At 32.5% G+C, this 12,729-nt stretch overlaps 2 protein-coding genes across 2 annotated transcripts; one reads left to right on the top strand and one right to left on the bottom strand.

The window, feature by feature from the left end:
- Positions 1-3,094: 3,094 nt before the first annotated feature.
- On the top strand, positions 3,095-3,891 carry Alg13 (Alg13 UDP-N-acetylglucosaminyltransferase subunit). The gene has a single exon (XM_088229567.1). It carries the CDS (start codon positions 3,238-3,240, stop codon positions 3,748-3,750), a length of 513 nt encoding a protein of 170 aa, XP_088085693.1. The 5' UTR covers positions 3,095-3,237; the 3' UTR covers positions 3,751-3,891.
- A 3,427-nt stretch (positions 3,892-7,318) lies between these two features.
- Positions 7,319-12,692, bottom strand: eca (transmembrane p24 trafficking protein eclair). Its single transcript, XM_088229566.1, has 4 exons — positions 12,531-12,692; positions 12,228-12,451; positions 10,772-10,915; positions 7,319-7,595 (listed from the first exon to the last, which is right to left on the bottom strand). Exons 1-4 carry the CDS (start codon positions 12,652-12,654, stop codon positions 7,446-7,448), a joined length of 642 nt encoding a protein of 213 aa, XP_088085692.1. The 5' UTR covers positions 12,655-12,692; the 3' UTR covers positions 7,319-7,445.
- Positions 12,693-12,729: the final 37 nt, after the last annotated feature.

A 12,729-nucleotide genomic window follows, 5' to 3' on the forward strand; every position in this document is an offset into this window, starting at 1 on the left:
TCTGAAAATCTTCATTAATTTTTTTAGGAGTAGTAAAAAAACAGTTTTTTTTTAAAAGTTTACCGTGAGGAATGTTCCTCTGAAGTATCGCAGTCTGGCCCTGAAACACTGTGTATTCTAGTTGGTTTGCCTACATATTAGAATACGAGTAGGTACACCACCTATATCATGTGACATTAATAAACCGAGAATAAATCCCCTTTTCTTTCCTTTTCTTTCATGAGTATTAATTTTTTATTTATTAACTGACTTATGTAGGTACATCAAACCCCAAAAATAATGAGACTATTGGTAGTAGGTAAGTGGGTATTTTCCCCAAAATTAAAATCCGTTATTAATAACTAGCCGAAATAAAATATTGTACTCAAACATACCGCTTTTCAACGTGATACTTGTCCAAGAGTAATAATGGACATTAACTCCGCCATACTTCAATTCTTCTCGGGTCAGCTCTTTCATGTATTCTTTGATACTTTCCAGTGTTGAGGTGTATTCATCTCCAAGGTAGTCCCGATCCAGAACAATAGCTGGAAAGTAATGTAGGTAATTAAAATAGATTTTCCATATCTAATACATAGACAAAGGAAAGGCAGATGCTCGCTGTGTGTCGAGACAGAATAGGAAATTAAGAAATTAGACGAATAAACGTAGTCGTAGATATCATAGATCGTAAAGGAAAATTTAAATGCTAATGGGCAGGACACTTGGCGAGACAAAATAATGGCACCCAAAATAATAAAGTGGAGACCATGGGCAATTAAAAGAGGCGATGGAAGACCGCAAAAAAGATGATCCGACATTTCCTTGATGGACGGATGAGCACGGATGAAAAAGGCGGGGGACAGAAGGAGTGGAAACGTTTGGAAGATGCCTGTATCCAGCAATGAAGAGAACAAGGCTGTAAAATATGATATAATATTAATATTACTCAATTAATGTAACTATATTGATTCATTTTATATTTACCAATTGAAGCGTTAGCCGATATCAAAGACGGAAAATCTTCGGCTCCAGAAACACTGACTAGCAGCACCCCGAAAGTAACAAATAAAACCCCTTTGATACATTTCATTCTTCACTTCGCCCAAAACTGAAAGATTAGAACTCGGGTGCGCCATTTTCTTCGTAATATAAAGAATCGTTCATAATTAAAAGAACACAGGTGCGAGTTATTTCCATTACTATCCATTTGTATTTATTATTGTTGAGCGTCATTTCTAACAACGATGTTATTATAATACAACACACGTGTGATAAATGCTCCTACTTTGCAAGAAAATACGAGTGTAAAAATAAGGTTTTTGTGCTAGAAATTCAGACACGGAAGCTGAATGCCTAATGCTCTTCAAAGGTCATTTTAGATACTTCGCGTAGTTAAAAGAGAAATTAGTATTAGTAGGTTAATAGGAAATAATTTTACTTATTTAGTTACCTGTATAGACCATAACATAGGTAGTTTTGTTTTTTTAGTTGACTCGGTCGCTCCATTTGGAATGAAATATATCTGCAAGCTTTAGAATTATCGCAAAGTTAAAAACTCAATTCATCGACGGGCTAACATTATATTCGCTCTAATACAATGTCCTAGTAAATATGTATATTAAATGTTAAAAGGTCATTCACAAATAAATAATAACATACCTGTGCATTCTTTCATTTTGTATTTTTGGGGCTTTTGCATTTAAAAAAAGTAAAAAATTCGTGAAGATTTTTAAACGATAATATTGATACTTGAAAATTAGGATTCTAAAAAAATATGTATAACCTACCAAATTTGTTATGAATTTTATGCCGAAAACTGTTACTCTCTAGAAAAGACTATTAGAGAATAAATCTTGCCAGTCATGGAAGTAAGCAAACTATGGTAGGTAGGTTTAATACTTATTGGTAAATCATACATCTCTCACAAATATAAATATCGTGATAGGTACCACCGTCAAAATCGCCATTTTATTTATCATAAATTCCCACCACATGAGGAACCTAAATAAAAAATGTCACACTACATTTTAACATTTATAAAATGTGTTTATAGGTACACCATTAGAATGATATTATTCCAGGAGTAAAATTTAAGGAGTCTTATCAAATCTCATTTACTTCCAATTACTTTTTTGGCTTTTACCTATAATAGATACCTACAATGTAAAGCTAAAAAAATAAAAGTAGTGTTAAACGTATGTAACTTACTTACTCAGCCTTCTTCTCGAGTCCAGTGATAAACAAAAGCCTCCCGTTTAGACCTCCACAATTCTTTGTCAGCTACAATCCCCATCAAACGTACTTACAAGCACAAACAGTTATTATATTGTAATGTATTATATAATTAAAACAACCATGCAATCAAAAAATAAAGCGGCGCTGTTCAAGTATTAAAAAAAATGGCTTTGCATATTTTGCATTTCATGATTTTACTAGTTTCAACTTGGTGACTGGCAGAGAATAAAGAAGTTCAGTGCTACTGGAAATTGAAAATAAAAACAGTTTTCTTATACGCGGTAAAAATTAGAGAATTTAGTTGTATGGTGAAGTTTATAGAAAATGTAAAAAAAATAATTACTTTGAAACGTCGCAGGTTCTTGCGAACAAAATAACCAATCAATTATAGCGTTGTCATGTGTTGTGATAAATTTCTGGTTTCCGGGTAGCCAATTTTTAAAAACTTTTAGTGTATTTCGATAACTACGGGGTTCTACTTTTGATGTTACCAAAATTTACCGAAAACAACTCGTGCCGTCACGGGCAGATTAATTTCAAAATTAAAAAACTTTGAAAAATCATAGCGATGATAATACGATGCATTAAACTATTTTAAAAAACCTTTTTGGCTTAATTTTATAGTCTATTAACAAATAAAAAAAATACCAAAAAAAATCCCGGACTTTCTCATTGTGGAGGTCCTAACGGGAGGTCATTTTTCTAGACTGGGCTCAATAAGTAGACGAAGTATCGTGAACCAACACCGCTAGATGTGAACACTCGAGTTGAACGTTGAACTTACTAAAAAAATGAGTTTATGTATTTTTCTTCTGAATCCATTTAAAAATCGTACAAATTACGAATGAATATTTCACACATGCAACAATCACAATGACATCACAATATTGTCATTTTTGACACATTGACAGATGCTGGTGCAGAATTTTGGTAAAGAGCAGTATTTTGTAATAATCTTAAAAGGATAATAACTTCCAAATACTTTTAAAACTTTCATGTGAATTTTAAAAATAGTGCAATATGACTTCTAAAAACGTTTTTGTGACAGTGGGAACGACAAAATTCGATGAATTATGCGATACTATTATGAACATAAAAACATTAGACGTTCTGAAGAACCTTGGATACACAAAACTTACAATTCAAATTGGAAACAGCCTTAGCAATGACGAAAGTTTTTGTGAGTCTGGCGTTGACGTGACAACTTATAGATTCAAGGATAATATTATCGAAGATATAAAGAATGCAGATTTAGTAATAAGCCACGCTGGTGCCGGATCTTGTTTAGAGGTTTTAGATTTGAATAAACCTCTCTTGGTTGTAATTAACTCTAACCTAATGGACAATCATCAAATCGAAATAGCGGAACAACTTCACATTGACGGGCACTTGTATTATTGCACATGTGATACGCTTGCTGATACCTTACAAAGTGTAGATTTCACCATCTTGAAGCCTTATCCTAAAGCGAATACCAAACATTTTTTTGATTATTTGGATCATACTCTGGGATTTAAAACTAAAAGAGGATGATAAGTCATCTGATAATCATAGATCTATTAATACGCATAGAGCACATAGACCTATAGAGTAAAATATTTTAAAAAGTAGTGACACAAAAACGTACCCATGTTACCGAGTTAGTTTATTTATTAATACCTGGGTTGCTTTCGGCCAGAATGTATATACTACAAAAACTGGGAGGATACTCATTTTCGGTACATAAAAAAGTTTGTATTTAAATCTCTCTAAACAACATTAGATTTTTGGATCCCAACCAGATTCTTTCCTTAAATTTTTACCCATTTATTTCTTCTTACTGAGTATTGTGGAATGCTAAAATAATATTAACTAATACTTCTTATATGTTTAAAACTGTATTCCCACAAGTACGCCCCTGTTGGAAATGAGAGCGTCCTTTTTGTGCCACTAAGTGTAGTTTGACATTTAAAATAAATGGTTTATATATTTGGATAATAATTATTCTCCTCAGAAAAATTCACAATGAACAGTTACACCATTATTTTTACAATACTTAACTGAATGGTTTTTACACGTTTTCATGACATGAGCAGGCATTTTGGTTTCGGTTTAGATTCTAAATATCGAGCTCACGTCACACCCGGCTTGCGGTCATAGAACGACTAATTACGCGTTGGGCATCATTATTTTTGAAGGCTCAGTGTATTACTAGGTCGATGCTGATAATACTGCATTTTTAAAGAGAAAATATTAGAATATTCATTTCTAAATAAGTCATAATACAAATGTTTTGGAATTTATTTCATTAAAAATTATTTTAGTCACATTCCCGTGCATAGCAATGAGATTTCAATAACATTCAGCGTAATAATGATATTCACTGCTATCCTACGAGGAGAGGTGAATGTTTCAGACTCACAAAAATAAGAATCAAGGAACAATCAGTACCATAAAGAACTAAAGATGATCAATGAGTTGTCAAAAAAGATTAGGGATGCTGGGTTTATTGTATTGTTTCATGGAATGGTGATGGTTTTCATTAAAATAAAATATCCGTATAGGTAGCTTAAGTTTCATCATAAAGATTCTGAATAAGTAACACTTAATTATTTATTTATTATTATTGTATAAATACTACATTCAAAATATTTGGATAATTATATAATACATCCAGTTATTTAAAATAAAATAATGCTATAAAACCAGCTTTTTAATTTATTTTCTTTATCCACGAATATAGTAGAATTATAAATAAAAAATAAAGCAGTATTAAATGGCGCGGAAAGCACTGTGTTGATACCACAATATAAGACGCAAAATTTGATTTAGTATCATATGAAGATAAAATGGTCAATATTCAGATGGTAACATACCGACTGTGTTCAGGACAAAGACTTCGAACACAATTCTGGAAAAAGCTGTTTCATTATTTCAAGTTTGTTTTAAACTAATTGCGAAGGTCTTATACACATTCTAGCAAAAGAAATTTAACTATTGCCAAAATATGTATGCAAATTACCCAATTGGTTTAAACCACATCAATAAACATTTATCCTTGACCAGTTAGCAATTGAACCTGAGACCACATGCTTGGTAGTCTAATAGGCTATTTATTTACTACAGCAAAGGGTTACTACCGGTTGGCATGAATTATTGTAGTATGACAAAAAAAATATTTACCGAATGATATGTGGAAATTATAATTATTGTTTTTTCCCTCGTATATTATATGATTTTAGGTTATATCATTCTTATTCTTAAAGGTGGCGGTCAGTGCTATATAAGCTCCTGACGTTACTGCGACCTGTGAAGATCTATTGTGGCGGGTCCCCGTGAATAGTTCTCGCCCTCCAAGCCCAGGTCTTTAAAAAGCCGAGAGGAAGGCGGAACTGTGGAAGGCGAGAGTTCTTATTTTGTTAAATCTACCCCTCCAAGCCCAGACCTGTAAGGTGTCAGATGGCTATGAGGTAGAGGGCGAGCTCTTTAACATCCTCAGATTTAACCAGTAGTCCCACGAGGATGTGGCTTCTTTTATAATGTAAAGCATCACATCCACTTAGAATGTGTATAGGTGTTTCCTCATCTGCACTGCAGAACATGTATGTTACATACTTTTCTTGTTACTTTTTTTAACATGTTATGAACAATGTTATGATTTTATATTTTTAAATGATAAACAATTATTGTCAATATTTTTAGTGAGTTCAAATCATTGTGTTATAATACTGGAATTTATTTATTTATTTATTTATTAACGGACATTGTCCATGTATACAATTTATAAGGTTTAAATATTACAATAAAAGAATAGTTTAAAACATTTAAAGAAAAAAGAAAGAAGCATTGACAAACATAAGGGACATCGAGACAAGATCTGGACTATTTATGTAGTGCTCGTTTAAATCGTTGTAAACTTAAACCAAAAAAGTCCAGATCCTGTCTTGAGTTAACAATACGACAAAGGCGGGTCATTGGAGAATTTAGGCCATAGTTTGTTCTATGCTGATCGATGAACAGTACTTCATTGTTTCTCAATCTACGAGTCGGGATATTGAATTTTAGTTGTCCCAGTAATGATGGAACATCGATTATACCATTTAGTATGCCGAACATATATATGGAGTCAAATATTAGTTCTACGTTTTTGTAGACTAGAAATATTTAACATTGACTCTATTTCAGCATAAGAATAATTATCTCTCTCTAGTCCAAGCATCCACGCTATTTTTCGAAGCAAGCGATGTTGGACTGATTCAATGTGATTAATGCGATTGACATAGAATGGAGACCAGACCACTGAGGCATATTCAAGAAGAGGGCGAACAGTTGAGCAATACAGAGTTTTGATTGTACGGACATTAGTAAAATCAGAGGATATTCTGTTAATGAAGCCAAGTAATTTCAGTGATTTATTTACTGTATTATCTATATGCTCGTTGTATGTCAGTTTATAGTCCAAAACAACTCCTAAATCTCTGATGGACTTGACTACATCAATTTTGGAGTTTTCTAATAGGTACTCGAAGGAAATTGGTTGTTTTGTTCTATAAAATGACATTATTTTGTAGAACAACTAGAATTCAACCCTTATTACATTTCATTTAAAGAGACAGAGAGCTCAACATAGATGAAAGAAATAAGATTGATTAAACAGAGATGAAGGATTTATTAGGGAATGTGGAAACTGAGCATTTACAGGGATTTGGAAATCAAAAATATTAGGAAAAATGGTGAATGCACAGTGCGTAAAGTGATTAATTGAATCACTTAACGACAGGTTATTATTATTTCTTAATCTCTGTTGTTTTTTTTTTACAACACAACAGGCCAGAAGGCCCAATTATAGTGGTGAATTACAGCACAGAACACATTTAAATTTTGTGTTCTCAGGGGGAATCAAATCCGGAGGCTTAGCCATTATACTATGGAGGCCGTCAATGTTACTTCCGTTGTCTCTACTGAGATATTGGTCTAGATAATGATTTTTTATTTAATTATTTCCATCTCAACACGGGACTTTAGCTCCATGGAGTTGGACATGTGTCCACTTAAGGTAAAAAAAAAAACACTATTTTTAAAACTATCATTCTTAAAAATTGTTGACAGAAAAACAAACTTCTGTTTTGATTACATAATTTAATACACCTCAGTAAACCTATACAGGAATTCGTATGGAAACAACCAAATATACAACTAACACATAAATTTTATCGTTAAGATGACAATATCACATCACAATAATATATTTAAACTAGTTTTTTGGCTTCAAAGAAACTCTTGAGATGCTTCATTTGCCACGCTCCCATGGACACAAGGATACTGGTCTGAAGAAGACTCCACCACAAGACACGTTGGTTTGTACTCTCTGAAGTGTGACGGAACCTTTCCTCTCGGTACTGAAACAATTTTATTTTTTAATGAACACGGTCCAATTCATATGCGTTGACACGAAAAACAATGAAATGGAGAGACTTAAACTAAAACAAATAGCAAATATATAGAAGTAAGGAAATAATGGTAACAATACATAACATAAATTAGCATGACAGATCTTTTGATTATCTGATGAAAAATATTAATAATAATCGAATAACTCAATTGTAAAATTTATCCACCGTTCTGATCATTCTGGGCAGGGGTGCCTGAATGTCATAATTGATTCTGTGATAACCAACAAATAGAATTTCATTGATTCTAAGCATTAATTATCTTAACCTGTAAGTTTTTTTTAGTTTTTGAGAGAAAAATTAATTGCTGTAGTTTGGTTAAAAATTAAAGAAATCTACATTTTGTCTATTCAATTCTGAACTATTCTAAATTTTTCTAAATGCTTTTTTACAGAATACGATTCTCTTTGAAATTCCCTTCATTTTTGTATAATCTAAAATGCTAAATATGCGATACGTTTTAAGTTATTCAATAATTTCCGTTTATCCTAAACGCCGAACACTCAAAATCATTCATCTAAACTATTCTAAACCCCTAGGATACTCTTGTAAGGAAATTATAAATATTTTTAATTTGTCACAGGATTTTCTCGCTTTTAACAATTTTACGAGAACATGGGGTTTACAATACTCTGGATCGTACCATTTATGAAGTCGAAAAAATCGCTTTCCTGCACATTTTATGATTTGGCATTTAGGATAGTTGAGAACTGAATAGACGATTTGTCTTCAAAATATTTACACCATCAACCATAGATGGCATTGCCATGTGCTTTTTATAAATAAATTCAATAGAAGATTTTTAACAAGCGACACTGTACTTCGGCGCAAATAAAAAACACAATAGGCACATTTTTTTTTATAAAAAGTAGCATTATAATGATGTTTCCGACACATCAATTAAAAATACTTATTTATTTACTCTTCAAGTATAAGAACTTGTTTCTTTTTTGGAAAGTAAGTTAAAAGATTATAAGTAGACTGTAACAGAAAAAAAAAACATGTATCATTTATAAAAAAAAAATTCATAAAAAAAATTATGGGTTATTTCTAACCAGAAATGAATATTCATATAGAAAATACTAATCCAATTGTGGAGCCACAGCATAAGTTTATGTAAGTAAAATAAAATGTATTTATTGTACATCTTTATGAATGAAAATAATATAAGAAGTGTCGGGTTTACTGTATTTGATATAGAATATAATATACATATAAATAATGTAAACATTTATGTGTATACTAGCATGCAAACTCAAGAAATAAATAATAATAACAAGTAATATAGCATATTATATAGCAGTATTATACATATGAAGGGTTCATGACAAGAACGGGCTCACGAAGAAATAATTATTAGGGTATTTTCACATGGAAATAACGTCAAAAATACAATATAAATTTAAACCGGATTTTTACGATTCTAATGATATATGACTAACAATGTATTCAAAACACGTTTTCATTTATAATTTCGGGATTAAAAATGAGCATATACAAAACGGCTCGCAGTTGGCATCACATAGTTTTAACGTCACACGTTATGACCGCCGACTGCGCTTCTAAAAAACATTTTGTTCAAGTTTGGCGCTAAAACGTCATTTGTGCCGTTATTTCCACAGGGCGCGAAACGTCTCATTTCTGGGTAATTAAAAATATGCATATTTTAAACTCTTACAGATAATATTCGACGTTGCACAAATAAAAATTTAACACCGTTACCATCATGTTTTTTTGCTTAATTGAAAATTATAAAAATTGAAGACCCTATTTTACGGGAGAGCAAAAGGAAGAATAAACGTTTTATTCGTGAGAATCAGGGTTCGTGAATTTAATAAAATAATATATATTTTTACATACAATCATAGAAAAGAATAAACAAAAACTTATACTTCATATTTTTAAAAAACTTCTTTTTTGAACTGACAAAAACGAGCTTAATGGAGCAATCGTCGCATTTTGACTTTTTTTGCCAGCCATAAGACACAGGAGCGACATTTTGTTAGTTTTGAATATTCTTTTGTATTGAACTCATTCAGTAGCTCAATTGCAGATGTCAAAGTCAACGCGATTCAAGTTTTGTATGATCTGTGCAAGTTTTAGTTTGTACTTTTGAGGTTTGTTTCGCACATTGCGAGGTTTTATTTCTGAAAGAACTTAATTACAACTACATTTACAAGTGTTTTATTAAATTACAAAAATGTTTAGTTAAATTGTTTTGTCTTGACTCATTCATTTACAATCATGTTATACACAACATTATCATCATAATATTATGTACCATGTTTAACTAATGTTTCATTTTACTTCCGTCTCAAATTGAGTTTAAAAATATGTACAACATGATAAATTTCTTTAGAGTATTTTCCATTCTTAAATAAAAATTATCTTTATTAAATTGTCTATGGCCATAAATAAATAAATACAATAATTAAATGGTGCCAAATATCATAATTTGGAAAACATAAATATTTTGAGTGATGCCATTTAATATTAGTGTCGCCACGCATGAGGTTGAGATGCGTAGCAATATTAAAAAATATAATTATTCCGATAAATTTCAGTCGATGTTCCATTGGGATCGCTTAAACGAAGAAAATTTTATCGCGTCTGTTATAACTGACAAGTGCGGCCATTGCGATTAAGCTCCAGGAGAAAAACATGGCATTGATATCTCGAAAATCAAAAAATGCAATGAGCCTGTTTTAGCCGTGTACCCTTCATATTTGATTTTGTATTCGGAATTATTAAAAATCTGTAAATTAATGTCGAGATTCTTTGCTTTTTGAAAGACTGAGACAAGCATTATTAACAAAATCAAGAGAAGAGTGCTGCGTTCGTGTGGTTGCAAAGCGAAAGAACGGCTAAAAAAAATGACAATGTGAATGTTGATGGATGCAGAAAACGAGGAAGACTGAGAACAACATAGCATGACCAAATCCAACAAACATTTGTAGATGGACATGTTAAAAGTCGGAATAATCGACATACGTTTATGAGAAGATATATGCATATAGAAAAAGCGAAGTATGTATGCAAAGACAGAGTGGTAAAGCGTTCTATCTTCTCTGCCTACCCCAGAAACAACAAGTTTGTTTGCTTAGTGAAGTATTATAGTTATTTACCCTTTGATAGTTTTGTTCCTTTGTAATTTGCTCTACTTGATCCAGAAGTTGTCGAATACGTAATTGCAGCTCTGTTAATTTCTCTTTCTGAGCAATGTTTGCATAATCAATGGCGTGCTCTCCCACTTGGATATCTAGATGGACCTGAAATAAAACCACATTTAATTAATAACTCCACCGATACAATCTTTATCAACAAATTTATATTACACACATCAAACTATGATGACTAAACTAGGCAGGGCATGTCGCAGAGGTCGAGGATAACCGACTACCTAAATGACTCCTATATAATAAAGCAATGGGACAACCGAGTATCGTGAGACCTAAAGTAAAGTTTTTGGATTGTGTGAAGTGAACAGGGCATCAGGAACTGCAGAGAGACAGCCGGAGGAAGGAGAGAAGTTCCGTAGACATTGGCAGGATGCAGGACCAACAAAACAACAATGGGTTGTAGCAAAGGTGATGACTAAAACAAATTAACTCTCCCTTCCCGGTGATGTGCTAGTACACATTGCATCTAATAACTTTAATGTCTCCATAAATATAATAAATGATGGGTTGAGATTTTCGGTATTCCATTGTTATACATTTACATATCGATAAAAATGTTTTTTTTATTAAGTAATTTATGCTTATGGGAACATAAAAAGCGTTTTATCAAAAATCGGAGATATCACCGATACAATAGAAAGTTTACCAATGTGTCACATGTTGCATTCTTAGTAAAAGAGTAATACTAATATATAATTGTCTCGCACACTCTTTAAGTCTCACTCTCGATAATACGGGTAGATTAGGGAGTGAGACAATTTTAGTGCGTCACACGCGCGAACAGCCAAGTTTCTTGTACTTCTCCAGGACGTACGTTAGCTGCGTTAGTAGCTGCCCGGCTTTCGTTGGGGACGGTTTTTTGCGCGCACTGAGAGCATGAATGATTTTTTTTTTCGTGTTTTTAGCAATCAGATTAAAAATATCATCACTTTTGACTTCAACTATAAATAATTGAAGCAATTGCCGATGAATATTACACTTTTGCGACTTTAAATATATAATTTTTTGCATGTGTAGTGACTACACAGCACCGTAACGCGCGGATGTTTTTAGGACAGTAAGGGAAAGGTTAAAACTCCAAATTTCCACTACAAAACGTGTGGAGAAATATATAGTAGTGATTCATTATAATCATTTTATGATTTGAATGCATGACTTGTCCTTTTGTAGCATTCATGAAGGGGGATAAAAAAAATGCATTCTTAGTGGGTAACTCACAAATGATGATTTTAAAGTCACCTAGTCCTAGTAATTACCCCACGATATGGGTGAATTTTTAATGTTAACTGGGGGGAAAAGATGTGCTAATAGAGTCTCCCTCTCTTTCCAATTCTATCGCAGACATCCCTCCTGTCTCTGAAGTCGGCACCTTGTTTTAAATTATATTATAAATAACACATACTCTGAGTTGAGATCCACTGAACCATGCTGTGCTGTTGGAATACATGCAGATCACGTGTTCTCCGGGAGTGTGGGAAGTGAAGGAGATCATTCCCTCTGAACTATATACTCTGCTTAACATCGTTTTGTCATCAGGATCCCTGACTTCAACGTGCATTCCAATACCAGGAGACGACGGCATATAGCCACCAGACCTCGGATCATACAGCTCCACCTTATAATTAACTAATAAACATAATATTAGTAGTCACGAAATCAATAACCACGTAGATATAAACATTTTTGAACTTAAACTATATTTTACCGATGACAGTTGTCTCATCTGGAATTTCCTCGATGAAACATTTTCTTTCAGTTTCTCCTATGTGAAAATACAGGGCCGAAGACGCTCCAAAAAGTACAAAAAATGCAAAAATTAAAATTCGCATATTGAAAGTTGTTTTTCGGCAAAATTAAAATAACCTACGAATACGAAATAACATACACACGTCAGCTCGGTTGTT

Source organism: Micrasema longulum, unplaced genomic scaffold, assembly GCF_059751315.1.
Source record: "Micrasema longulum isolate JH-2025_06_02 unplaced genomic scaffold, ASM5975131v1 h1tg000678l, whole genome shotgun sequence".
Taxonomy (NCBI): domain Eukaryota; kingdom Metazoa; phylum Arthropoda; class Insecta; order Trichoptera; family Brachycentridae; genus Micrasema; species Micrasema longulum.